Source organism: Anabas testudineus, chromosome 1 (assembly GCF_900324465.2).
Source record: "Anabas testudineus chromosome 1, fAnaTes1.2, whole genome shotgun sequence".
NCBI lineage: Eukaryota > Metazoa > Chordata > Actinopteri > Anabantiformes > Anabantidae > Anabas > Anabas testudineus.
The window spans coordinates 9611688-9626040 of record NC_046610.1 but is presented as its reverse complement, the minus strand read 5'-3'; the positions used below and the strand labels follow the sequence as shown (position 1 = coordinate 9626040).

The window sequence follows — 14353 nt, the reverse complement described above, 5'->3', positions numbered from 1 at the left end:
GCAAACGTGGCGATACGTGGCTGATCAGAAGTCAGTGAGGGAGAAATTTAAAGGGCAAGAAATGTCATTAAGAAGTGTGTGTGGGAGAAATGTACACATGCACAGTCATTACTGGCTGTAGGATAACACAAATGTAGCTGTGAAAGAATATTTCAGGTTGTTTACTAAGTGAATGTAGTAATACCACAATGCAAAAAGCCTTCAGCTGCTTTATGTGCAGATTGCATGAATGGATTGAAAAACAAGGTGCCACTGGTCAGAGACCAAGTCCTCCCAGGTCCTGTGCAAAGGACACGCAGACTGAATGCTGTTCATAAATATCTGGTTGTTGTAGTTTTGCTTTTGTGGTTAGTTTTCTACTTTGCATGTCTTGATAATTGTCCTGTGCCTCATTGTTTTTTTTTTTTTGTTCATATGTATTTGAACAATTACATCATTTTCACGATTTTCTCTCTGAATAGCACCACATTGTATTTGAAATTAAACATTTAGGACCTAACCTGAATGTAGTTAAGCGTGCATTTTGTTTGCTGAAGGCAAATGCCCCAATATCAAGCAGGAACTGAACATAGACAGGAAAGAAACACAGCCTCTGGTAAGTTTGTGACTTTCAGACTGACTGTCTGAAAGGATTTACAAAGTTTTACAACTGAGATTATGATTGTGTGAGTTTGTCCAACTACTTCTGAACCCATAGCAAGGCTCACCTTGACCAGAGAGAGGGCAGATTTGACAAACGAGCCAGAATTCAAGCTGTGCTCTTCTGTACCTTCTCTTTATTCTCAGTGCTATTTGCACTAATTGCCCTTGTTTGCACTGTGCTTCTAAAATCCTAAACTGAGGAGGTTTTGATTTCTCCTTATGAGCCTTAACACAAAATGATGTATGTACTTTCAGAAATTACACATCCGTTGATAAATTAACAGTGAGTCATTCCATCATGAATCAACAACAGAATTTAAACACAAATGATTCATCCCTTGTCTAAACAAGCTCCACTGAGGGTCTTTTTTCAGCAGAAGAACTGGAAATTATGTCCTCTGTACTCAGGTAAGTCTCCTGAAAAGATGATTCATAGGCTGTTTGATTCCTCCTACATATAGCTGGGAATATAATTCTGTGATACTCTGGTGAAGAGATTCTGAAGCACCTTTTTCATTTAGAGTTTATTTCTTCAAAATCTATATAATGAACCACCTTTATTTTTTTCTTGTACCATGATCATGAAGTTTTAACTGGTTGTAAAGATGTTGTGTGTTTTTTTGTTTATGATTTTACCCATATGTTTTATACTAGTATTCATTTCTTTAAATCCTCATCACTATGAGTAAAAAAATGTTTTAAAACTCCATATAGATCTTAATATTAGGTGTTAAATCTATTATATAGACCAATGAACTAGTTACATTAACATAATTTAGTCTAGTCTACATTTTCTGATGACTTCAGTACTTTTTAAATCCTTCAACCGTGCAGTTTTTACAAAACTGTAAAAAACCTTTGAACTTCCAATCATACTAATTATATTAAGTGTATTGAGCATTTCTGCAAATGTTTCTGGACTATTTACCTACTTCAGTTTAAGATGACAGACCTTTTTTATTGACACAGATGGGCACAACTGAATACATATTTACAGTTATATCAATCATTGAACATCACTAGGGCCAATAAGAAATACAATTTGTCAGCATTTATACGTGTCTTTTAATTAAATTCAATTTTATTTGTGTCATCTCAAGGGACTTTACAGTGTGAAGTTTAAGACCTTACAAAATATTACTGAACACAGAATTACATACTGTAGAAAACCTAACAAAAACCTAACAATCACTGTCGCTAAAACTTCCTTTAAGGAAGAAAACTCCGGCAGAACCAGGCTCAGCGTCCATCTCGGCGGCCATCTGCCTCGACAGGTTGGGGTAAGTGGAAAGAGGAGAGAGAAAAGGACAGCAGGCAACAAAAAAACTACAAGCAGCAAAAACATTGGACAGGTCAACTAGATTCTGGAGATATACAGCTCCAAGGCGGGGGTACCTGCAGAAAAGTACAGAGATAGCGGGAGACAGGAAGGAGGAAACACAACTTCAGGAGAGAGAAGACACAAGGTTAATGACATGGAATGGTAGTATTTGAATTAATAGAGAAGAGAGAGGAGAGGAGCTCAGTGGATTAGTAGAGGTCCCCTAGAAGACTGGAAAGTTAAGTCTAGTCTTAAATGTAGAGAGGGTGTCTGCCTCCCGAACCTGAACTGGGAGCTGGTTCCACACGAGAGGAGCTTGATAGCTAAAGGCTCTGCCTCACATTCTACATCTGGTAACTCTAGGAACCACAAGTAAACCTGCACTCTGAGAAGGGAGAGTTCTGCTGGGAAAATGTGGGGTCCTTAAGATAAGATGGAGCTTAATTATTAAGTGCTTTATATAAGAGGAGAAGGATTTGAAACTCTATTCTGGATCAAACAGGGATCACAATACTGTAGGAGAAATGTGATCTGTTAACAGTTATTTTAGTCTTTACCCATAACAAATCTCTGTTATACAAGTACAGTAGCTAGTAGGTGGATGAACAAAATTAAAAACTCAAGTATTTAGAACCACCAAAAATAAACACATAACCAACATTAACACCTATTGCAAGAGGGATTTTTATGGGAACTAAATTCAGTTTTGTCCAACACTCATTTTAAGGCTACAGCCAAAACAAAATATCTGAGATAAAAACAAACAATGATCTTGCAGGTTTTTACTTCTCGCCCAACTTTCAGGGTTTAAAACCACAGTTGTCTGCACTGACCCAGACTCCACAGTAGGGAGCATCAGCCTGGGACCAATCTAATTTCCTACTTGTTCCCAGCATCCTCAGTGGTTTTGTTTTGGCACGCATATTAAAATGCTGCACACAACACAGCTGTAAGCATGACAAACTGTAAGTAGTGCTGATATCAGTAGTTTATTGTATGTTAAAGTCCAACACATTCAAAATGGAAAGGAAACAAAAAGAAGAAGAAGAAAAGATTCTCCACCTGCAACAGTTTTGTACTAGCAACAAGTAAAGGGTAAACACAGTAAAATTAAGATGGCAGCCAACTGTTTACCACACCTGCTAAAGCCGAGAGGGTTCTTCTATTTCCACTCAAAAAGGGATGGAATGATTTCACAATGCGGATCCACTCTTTCAACCACAAGAAAATAAATTAAAAAAAACAGCTTTATGCTTTTTTCCTTTTACTTCTTTGTTTAGTATTTGAGGATCACTTTAAGTTTGGAAAAGGTTAAGTTGCTTAAAACCTCTGTCAAAATGTTTTTTCCTCCCCAAGTGTAACATTAATATGCTAAAGCATTTTTTTAAACCACCACTATGATGTAAAAAGCACAAGATTGGTCTGAAAGCATGATGGCTCTTCTTCACCACCCTCTTCGCTGACCATTGCAGTAAGAAGTAGGATTGCAGTCAAGTGCCTATGTTGAGTCATTATTTACCTGACAAACCTTAGGGACAGAGGCAGCCATGAGAACTATCTGTTAAAACACTCAAAAAAAAAAAAAAAAAAAAGAAAACAAAAAATAAACTGTAGTTTTATTTTCCCCTCTAACATTGGGTGAAAGGCTGAAGGTAACAAATAAAGAATCTCTGTATTGAAAACTATTCTCACATCTGAAAATATTTAATCTCAACTATAAGGTAGAGTGGCCGAGCATCACTGGGGGGAAAACTATATTAAACAAGTCATGTCTGTACATCAAATCCTGTTTAAACTGTGATAGAGCAAACATTTTGTGCTGATAAGATGAGCACTGATATTTTCCTTTTTCGTTGCCAGATGATAAATTTGGAGAGGCTGTTTTCAAAGTGACAGATTGTCCCAGAATTGTTGGAAATAGTGCAATACCACCAGACAAGGAAGACCTCATTAGTATATTTGTCCAGAAAATGCTACATCAAATTTCACTTCCCATTTCAGTGCAAGATAACAAACAAAAATAAAACGGTAACATTGCGTGTCACGTTTTCCTTTCCAGCTGGAACCAAAGGTCTTCCCTCCCTACCGAATGGTAAAAACAAAACATGCTAGCGGACAAGGAGGATCCGACTAGTATAGTATTCAGAATAGATTAGCCTTGAACGGAAAAAAAAATGAATAAGCACAATGAATAATCAGCATATGAAAATACAAATGCATTAACAGCTAGAAAAGTGAGCACAATTATTTGCTTGTCTGTAGGCTGGAGATAGGGCCAGCCCACCCACACAGATCATTACAAAATAGTTGCTGAAAAAAAGAACAGTCTGACAACTTTTGAGTCCAGGAATTAACCCGAGTGCTGCCATGAGTCGCACAAACTATGGTCAGACTGAAACACGCGTCAACAATGTGTTAAAACACATTGTGACATTTACTCTTTCCCAACATGCCAATCCTAGTTCACTGAAATCATGGTGGGGTGGAGCTACGTCTACTTAAACCAAGAACCAAGCGTTTCACTGTCACCATTTTTTAATGTACCTTATTGTGGGAGTAGTTCTTCAGATGCACCTCTTAACCATTTAACATCAAACAGACCTGGAGGCACCTATTGTCTCTACAAAACCCAGAACAGACACAATACAAAACAAATGTACAAAACTCACAGCAGATCATCTTAGGTAGTAAAACAGTATGGAAAAATGAAATATGAAAATATGCACCTGAAAAGCAAAAAAAAAAAATTTAATCTTGTGAATACTGTAAGATTTTTTTTTTAAACTGCTCCCAGTACACAATAGTTCAAAATGAGCAGCTCCATATATTAGGAGGCAGCACACCCCCCAAACTCTTTCAGTAAGACTGGAAAAGGTGAAATAGAAGGCACCATCATGCTTTTATCAAGTCGACAGAAATGAAAAACTATACACATAAAACCCGACATACAGTAAACTGATTTTTGCTGTACATTTATTCTGTTACTCCTCACTTAAGATGGGAAGGGAAGGAAGAGGGAGGGAGGTGTCGTCCATCCCAGTTTTGCGGTCTAGCTGGCAGGGAAAAAACATGAAGAAACACAAACTTGGAATCGAAAAGAAAAACAGAGCGAGCCACCACCATTACCACCTCTTCTATTGTTCAACTTTGTTTCTTGTTTATCCTTTGTCCCCCCACTCGTTAAGTGAAAGTCCGGGATTGGAGAATTTTTTTTTTGTTTGGTTTATAAACAAGGAAAAATATAATGTAGATTTACTTGTCATCTTGTCCATCCAGCAGAAATTGAAGCGTAGTTTTGGGTCAAAAGTGTGAAAAGTACATTGGCCACAGCAGATGGGCTGTGAGCGAGGCCTGCCCCGTAAGTCGTATCGCTTTGAGACAAAACAGGTCTCTCCAGCTGCGTTCCGAGCATGGATGTCAATGTAACGACAAAAGTACCCATTAGTGCATATTGATGAGTACATTATGCAATTTTGAAGCAGTGGTCTCTTGAAAGGAAAAAATCAAAAGGCAAGCTTTTCCTTTGGAACTGCACAAATTTTGCATCTCACTCTTTTCCAACAGTAACGGGCAGAAAACTACCATATAAAATGTGCAATAGAGGGATTTCGTGAAGCAGCGCCCCAGTTAAGTCAAGGCATTTAATCTCTTTTCCAAATGATGGGCTGTATTACCGTAGTTAAAAGTCTTATCAGTCCCTCCTAATGTGGCAGAATACTCCTGGTTGGTTTGCCTTTACAAATTAAAGTTTGTGAATTCTTGAGATACCCGAAAGGATGCTCAGCTCACAACTAACAAGCAACATTTTTTGTTTGCTTATTTTGTCTATTTCACAAACAAATGGTTGACAGGCTGTGTCACATTCCAAAGAAAAGAGGGAACAAAAATACAAAATGAACAAAAAAACAAAAAAAAAAAACAAATATATACGTTTATACATGAAGATTTCTTTTTGTTAACGAGAACGGTTGAAGATGAAGAACACGGTACTACTTCCACACTGCAGGTGGTGCTCTTCTCAGCGGCGCTGGGTTGTGAAGCGACCCTCTCCCTGGCCACCGGTGCCTCTTCCAGAGCCCATACCAGGTTTGGGGGCCATGCCGCCCCGAGATGGTGGTCCCCTCCCGTCACGTTCGCGCATCACACTTCCCACGACGCCTCGCGAACCTCCAGGGCCCCGGTCGTTGCGCCTCATGTCCCGGCGCTCGTCTCCTCCACCACGGGTCTCTCGTTCACGCACCGCCCTCGTCTTCTTCTCCTCCACATTCAGACGCACCTCGCCTCGAAACATGATAGGCTGCAAGGAGTAAAGCAAAAGGTCACTACACGGGAAATCAGGACCATTTTCCCATTAATTTCACAATCCACATCATTCACTGGTTTGTTTATCTGTTCTAAGCCCTATGTAAGCACGGCGATGTCACACTGCTCTGACCCGATATATTCTGTGTTCACGCCAGTGAAACTGTTTAATCTCTGAGGCTGTGTTCACACCGAATGCGGTACCCAACCCCTCATTTATCTGATTTACATCAGTCCTGTGTTGCAGCTGTGGCGTTTCAACAGGAGGATCTTAAGTAAAAAGTTCAAACTGGTTCAGCATAGCTTTTCTTTTTTTAAACAGACTAACTTGCCATCATTTCGCAATTGTGTTGCCGTGATAATATTTGAGTTGAGGTTTGTTAACTCACATCTTTGAGTGTTAGAAACCTTTAACAACAAGGCAAGTCTGAAGGCATCTGCTATTATCACTGAAATTATGCTCAGTTATTCTTGCTTAAAACACCCAGGTGCCAGAGTTATAAGGTCATTCAAGATAGACAGATTTTCTACTTCTCACGACCTTCTGGTTTGGAATATTTCTTCCAGAGTATTTCTATGACGACATGTTACGAAAAAATTGTTTGTAAAGTGCATCCAAATTCAAAGTCTTCAACAGAACAGTTAAAAGTCTTTCACAAATGCACTATGTTGGCCAATTAAAAAAGGAGTGTAGAAGAGGATGTACAGAGAAATGCTGTTCTAATTGTCCTGTGTGTGGGAAATTACTGCTGCAGTGATAATGTTCCAAAGTTATAAACTCTACTTCAAATATGTATTTTTTTAACCTGCACATGTAGCAACACAGATCAGGTGCTGCTGCTAGTCTGAACATGGCTTTAGATACTGTTTAATAGCCTGATTTGTTACATGACAATTGGAGACACATAACATTATCAAAGTTGTATAAAACAAACTCAAGGAAGTGAAATGTAGCGTCACATTAATGATAACGATGTGTGTCACCAAACCACCACCAAATGAATGAAAGTGGTTTTGAAATGTTGATACATGCCCCTTCTACCTTGGCCCCCAGGATTCTTTGCACAGGATCAGAGTCGTCAAAAACCACAAATCCAAAGTTGGGCAGCTTCCCACCGACACCCTTGGTGTTGATCCGCAGCTCCACCACATTTCCATATGCTGCAAAAAGAAATCAGATGTATGTGTTTAAAATAACAATTCATTCCCTCAAGCACAGCTTGATTGTTTTTTATGTTCTGATGAAGTATTGCTTTCCAAGAAAACATACTCATGAAGAACTCTTTGAGCTCGCTCTCGTCAATGTCATGTGGGAGGTTGCCAACAAAAAGCTGGTGGCTGTCGGGATATCGGACAATCCGCCTGCTGTCTGCGTCGCCAGATTCGGTATCTCCCCTGCTACCTGCAAGTAAGAAGACCAGGGAGAAAAACATCAGACCAGCCTAGAATAAAATTCAAGTGAAAGACAAATTCATGGCATCAAGAAAATGAAACTCAGGTCATGTCTAAGAAGAAAATGACTGAATAACATTCTCACCGAGTAATCAGTTTTTTAGATAGTCATATTTACATGCATACCTTTATTAACAAAACTCAAATGTGGTTTCCCCGCTTGTGACTCAGAAGATGCAACACCATCTAAAGTGACAGAAATGTGCAGAGTATAAGAAAAGACCAGGTTAACAGTTCCACAAAGTAACAAAAGTGGTGGAAGATCGATCTGTCAGGGAGTGTTGGTATTACCAGGTCTGGGACCCCGAGGTGCGAAGGCCGGTCTGTCACGCGTGCGCTGATCTCTGGGACGAAGAGGTGCTGCCTGTGTCTCCGGCTTGGCTTCAACTCTGGGCTATATGGGTGAGAGGTGTCACATAAACAGATGAAATTAACCACCCATCTGTTTTACTAACATATCACTTCAAAGGATCAGAAAAGGTCAGCCAGTCTTACAATGCATGTGTCATATGTGGTACAATAGTCATTTGATGAAGTATTTAAAGATTATATTAAAGATAAGTATTTCATTATTTGAAAGAAGTTTCGTGTTCTTTAGGAACTACACACTTTTCCAACATCAGACCACCTTTCAGAATATCATCCCCATTTGTTACACATGTACACCTCAAACACACAAAACCTAATTCTTCCATATGTCCCACAAAAATGGGTTCTCAAAGGTTTTCTTCCCACACATTTCAAAGCTTGAACATCATTTTCCAACATTTTAACTTGCTTAAGCGGTATTTTTATTACACGTGAGCACACACATACGTTTGTTTTACCATACTTGTGAGGACATTTATAATGCATTCTTAACCCCCTCACCCTTGCAACTGAACGCCTAATGCAAACTAAAGTCTAATTCTAACCCTAACCCTAAAACTTAGTCTTAACCCCCGAAGTACTCTTTGTGGGGAAATTGTGGGGACCTGCTATGAACATATCCAGAGGTGGCTGGTTACCTGTGAGCTTGGAGCTTTAACAACATGGGGTGAGATTCCAGAGGACGTGACAGTGCCTGTAGGGGGCAGGTTTTTACTGGTCACTGAGGCCCAGGAGAAAGTCTGTGGGGAATGGTGTAATATGTTGTTAGGGTTACAAAGATAACCTCTTAAAGTTTTCCTTAAACTGATTTGCTGTGCTGCTTTCACAAAAACTCTGTCTGGTATGGCTCCTTATAGTATTAGCTCCATGAATCTACTGAGACTTAAACCTTATCAAGGCACATGAACCTCACCTTGGGAGGCTCCTGGGTATTTGGTGGGGATTCCACAGGGACCGGTGAAGGTGCCTTCTCCTCCATTTCCTCCAGAACCTTCTCTTCTGCTTCAGGCTTTATCTCCTCTACTTTGGGCTCTGGTTCTGGTTCTGGCTCAGGCTCTGGTTCAGGAGCAGGCTCCTCCATGGGTTCCTCTACACCATTACTGCAGAGCATAAAACATAATGCTGTTGATAAACTACATTTTCAAAATCATTGAAGATTTGCAAGATTTAGACAGATACACTCAAATACATTTCAATATGTTATCAGGATTTTGACATACGTGACGGGGTGAGTTTCATAATAGGTGGTGCTGTTGGGACTTTCCTGAAGTGGCTCAGGGGATGGCTGCCTCTCCTCAGGCTCCTCTTCAACTTCCTCCTCTGATTCTAAACAAACATAGAAATCGCAAAATGGCCCATTAGTGCACATAAAGCGACTAACACAAGAAACAAAAACCCACCAATAAATTAAAACAAGGTGCGTATAAGGTAATCAATGTCTTACCTTCATCAAGCTCAGCTTCAGAATCTCCAAAAACCTCATCTTCATAACGGAAGATGTCATTATGGACATAGAACTTGTTTGCCACCGAACCCTGAGAAAATATTTTCCATCAGGCCAAACAACATACACTGTTATGGCTGAAGTGTGTCCATTTTTAAAATGGCAAAGAAAACCACATTTATTTTTAACTATTTTATTAATGCCCACAGGGGAGAAGCTGTTGGACAGCTGCACATGGATGAAGGCGCTGCTACTGGGTTTCAATATATCGTCTACATGTGGTGAGGAGGGACCAGGAATTTAATCAACTATCCTGGGCTTTGTGGATGACTATCCTGCTAACTGATGCACTGTCGCCCCATAATAAATATGGCACACAAGGCCACTTGACATATTCCTTTCTTTTTTTTTTTTTTTTTTGAGTGATTTTATTATAGCAAAAGCAAAACATCTTCTGATACATTTTTTTCAATACAGAGGACCACTTACCCTAACAGGTGTTTAAAATTAAACCATGAATCTCATGGGATTAATTTTACTTTTGTCATAACTCCAGCTCAATTGCTATTATTTCTGCAGAAAAGGAGAAGTTCTCACCTCTGGAGCAAGCACAAAGGTTTGCATAAACTTCCTCATGGGTTGACCATTGTTGGAAAGTTCTCCGAGCACTTGCACAACAACCCCATCACTCAGTGTGGCATGGGCATCGACATGCCTGATCTTCGTGTGGCATTCACTAAACTGCAGGGACATGACCTTCTTGTGGATTTCCTAAAAGACACAGTGACAATGAAGAGAAAAGGAATGATCTCTTAGTTTGTTCACAAAACAACGAGGACCACGGTCTTGAGAATCATGGAATCACATTGTTAGAAATTATGATCTGAGGTATGCAACACCCACATTCATGACTGAGCTCAACTTTGAACGTAGTATATTTATGTTATAGTTAGAAATCAATCAAAAATAATGTATGAAAGTAATACTTATATTATTACCACACTACGTAATTCAATACCTACTACACTGTATTCATGAAGTGAATCTTTATTAGTAGGCCATATCCCTTACCGCTTGCCCATACACTGCCTCTGCCAGCTTCCCACTTGGGTCAAGTCCTCCATGAACATAGGATGAGTTCCTTCCATAAAACCTAAAAACACAATAATATCACATTTAGAGCACATTACAAACACCTATATAATATGTATACTATATCACATATCTGAACTCACCTGTGTAGGAAATCTGGTGCCTTGTTTAAGAGTGTGTAATACTGCCTCACAAACTCCCGCCCTACAAGCAGGGGACTTGGCTTCTCCATCACCATTTCTTTGGTAAACTATATTAAGTGCTGAAACAGAGAGCAAACAAACAATCAAGTTAGCAATGTATTGCCACTAATTGAACAACATCACAAATGCAGCCTCAAAATTAGCATCGAGTCCAAGCCCACTTTTACAAACTATTCAAACAGAACTGAATATTTTACCTTTCACAGGAAAAATATTTGTTGCTGTATTTTGTATTTGACAGCATTCGTTTCATTTCAGCTTGATTACTCAACAAACTGAAAACGGAGTGAAGGAGTCTGTGACTAAAAATAAGAGTCAGCTGGACGCTACATGAATTGTTTGGGGTCATTGTTTTGAGAACATCACTTCTTCTCATTAGGCCCGTGGTCCACCTGACCTACATCAATCCTACGGCAGATGTAAGACAGCTGATTGTTGAGCTAACATGCTAACACACTAGCTAACATTCAACTGCGCCATCACGTTCATCCAATGAGACAAAGAGGGAAACCGGTTGTAGATAAAAAAGGAAGCGACTGCTGCAGACGTTCATAGAAAATGAACTCAAAACACGTACCACCTAGATCTGAAACACACATCTGAGCATCGCCTTGTCGACAAATGTTCTAGTATACGAGGCCTTTCATGTCTAGGCTAACAACATTTCGCCATCTCTCACATTTGTCGCATGGTTACTAGCGACATGACGTGACACTTCTAATTATTTCTTCTATGGCATTATATTAATTTTGCCTGTTCTCGACATTTCATGAGTACGATGAGACAATGTAGTAGTAGTTATAGTTATGTAGGAGTTATAGAGTCAACAACATTCATGCTAATCTACCGGCCTCGTCGCTGTCATCTTAAATTGCAAACGTTAGCCCAGTACGCAGAAACTGCAAGCTTGGGACATTGCTAGTTAGCAGCTAGGTAACACTAGCTCATGCTAACTTGTGGCGTCGTCGTTTTTTTTCAGCCGGTGGTAAATTTTACATTGAGTTGGAGTAATATATTAAAAGAAACACTTGGCGTTGTGGGTCTACATATTAAAATTAACAAATGACAAGGTGTTAGTTCACTGTAATGTCGGACAAACAGTTTGCACGCTGATCGCAAGCGGTGAAAACCATCATGCTGACATCATGTTAAACCCGCTGATAGCCATTGTAGTGCACCAATAAAGCATGTCCATATTACCCTACCGATTATCCCAAAATTACAACATCAACCCCTTAATTCTCATTAACTTTAATTATGATTGTTAAAAAAAATAGTGGGCTTTACGTGGCTTTCTCAAACTTTAAGATAAATCACCCCTAACTTATGCAGGTTGTCGAACCACCAGCAAGTTAAATGCTATGCTAGCTCAAAGAAAACTAAGAAATGCAGATTTAACAAATCTGGTTGATTGTCAAAAAGTTAACTAGTTAGTTAGTGTGGACTATGTATACAGTAGCGATACATCTAGTTAGTTACTTTGAACGATTCCTGCCTGTCTGTCGAACACTTAGTTATGATTTAGACTAGACAATGCAGCTAACATTAGCTACGGCTAGCTTGCTAGCCCGTTTCATAGCCGACTTAGCTAGCTTGAAGGATGGCTAACTTACCTTATGAAAGACCTATCTATGTAGACAGAATTGGTTCTAATAAATAACTACAATTAAGCGACTCTAAACTGTTCTGAAATACAAAGTATCCCAGATGAAATACTGTAATATCCCCCACAATCCTCAACCTAACAGTTTATGATCTCTGTTGTACCAGAGATTGAAGATTTAAAATGATAGGTTCGATTTATTGTTGTACCCCTGCGATCTGGGGCAGGGAACCCCCATCGCAGGGATTCAGCCAATGGACTGTTTACACTAGGCAACATAAATTATGACGCGCCACAAATGACCCCGCCCCCAAAACTTCATACTAATTCCTCTGCGGACATCAGCGCTCATACCTGTAGCAGGTCTGCACTGCTGTGCTTTATAATCTGCGTTTGCCAGACTAGACTACCTATTCTAGACACTCCTAGAACGTGGTCCAGTGGATTCATTTGACATAGGCAAGTTTAGATGGGCACCCATCTGTTCAATTACACATCAGGACAAAAACAAAGTCATGCATTCTCTGCAGACCTTCACAATAAAATGTTGGTGAGACAATTTCTAAAGCTGAGTGTTCCCAGGAGCACTCTGACACTAATGATTGTAATATGGAAGAAGTTTGGAAGCACCAGGACTCAGTCTGGTGAACACCAGGCAGTGCTCATCAATGGACCAATACCAAACGTATGGTGAAGTATAGTGGTGGTGGTACCAAAATACATGCCCAGGAGAAATCTTAAAATCATCTCTTTTGATAAATAAAAATCATGCTTTGATGAACTATAACTTTGTCTCATGCTGTTGGGTATGGATGTCAACTGAATAAATGTCCAATGGGTTTAAGTAAAACAAGTCAAACAATATTTGGCCTTTGATGGAAATTTGCACATGCATTCATGCAAAGTATGTTGTCTTTTCATTGTTCTATCTAGTTGCAATAGCTTTAACAAATCTGGATACTGAGCTCCACCAAGTGGTCAAACAAGCAATGTGTCTTGCACTAGGAGTAATTGAATTTATACACCATAGTTTGTATTACAGCATGCTATAGAATAAAAGTTTAACATTTGAAAACCATAACAGACACAAACCAAAATCCTAGTTATAGGGATATGTGGAAAAATAACCACATCTAGATTTAAAACTATTAAAAAAGAGATAAATATCCACCAAAAGGAGATGCACAATGACTGACAGAGAAAAAGCAGAAACAATAATGTATGTAACCAAACATTAGCACCTTGACACTCAAAAGAAACATAAAGAGATGCAAAGCAATCACAAAAAGATGGATAACAAAAAATCAAAACTGCAAAATGACTACAACAAAATCTAAATGTCAATAAGGGATGGTGCATGAATGATCTGTGTTACTTTAAGTGTAGGATGCAAAGCTTGTATTGAATGTAGATGTATTACACCCAGTGAAATGTAATGAGATGAAATAACCCAGAAGTTTTAAATCTGTGAACTTGTGGATCAAATGTGTATTACTAATTATTAGGATCATAAAAAGCCCATTATTTATGATCCATCCATAAATACAGCACATTTAGACAGGTGCTCCTTGGCCAGGTGCCTTGTTGTCATAGCAACCGTAGACCCAAACACAGCCATTATGTAATGTACCATTAACTTCTATACAAATCTATAGAAATATCGGATTAAATAATATTTCTAAGCAAATGTAAAATCTGCAGGATGTCATGAGGGATATGACATGTTTTTTTTTATAAGCATTTAAAGTAAAATATATTTAGAGGAATCAAAATCCGGTTGTCTACAAACACAACAAACACAGTCCCCAACCAACGGTGTCAGATTATATGTTTATAAAAATGATGGAAAATGGACACAGCTGCCTCTTCAGTGAAGACTAAATGTTTTCTGCTCTTTTCCATCCTCCTTGCTGAGACGCCATGAC

General features: G+C 39.1%; 1 protein-coding gene across 1 annotated transcript; it reads right to left on the bottom strand.

Annotated features, from left to right (window-relative positions):
• Nucleotides 1-2933: 2933 nt before the first annotated feature.
• On the bottom strand, nucleotides 2934-12640 carry g3bp2 (GTPase activating protein (SH3 domain) binding protein 2). Its single transcript, XM_026359668.1, has 13 exons — nucleotides 12439-12640; nucleotides 10766-10884; nucleotides 10602-10683; nucleotides 10128-10301; nucleotides 9531-9621; nucleotides 9307-9412; nucleotides 9000-9186; nucleotides 8725-8826; nucleotides 8009-8111; nucleotides 7844-7903; nucleotides 7536-7667; nucleotides 7308-7426; nucleotides 2934-6260 (listed from the first exon to the last, which is right to left on the bottom strand). The coding sequence occupies exons 2-13, from the start codon at nucleotides 10858-10860 to the stop codon at nucleotides 5982-5984; spliced, it is 1530 nt and encodes a 509-aa protein (XP_026215453.1). The 5' UTR covers nucleotides 10861-10884; nucleotides 12439-12640; the 3' UTR covers nucleotides 2934-5981.
• Between the last annotated feature and the right edge of the window lie 1713 nt (nucleotides 12641-14353).

Bases quoted from the DNA above. Each gene is read 5' to 3' on its own strand.
- g3bp2 (XM_026359668.1), bottom strand. From the start codon at position 10,860: ATGGTGATGGAGAAGCCAAGTCCCCTGCTTGTAGGGCGGGAGTTTGTG. The intron at 9,622-10,127 runs GTGAGAACTTCT...ATATTTTCTCAG, and splicing joins CCTTTGTGCTTGCTCCAGAG to GGTTCGGTGGCAAACAAGTT. The intron at 6,261-7,307 runs GTAGAAGGGGCA...TACTCCTTGCAG, and splicing joins AAAGAATCCTGGGGGCCAAG to CCTATCATGTTTCGAGGCGA.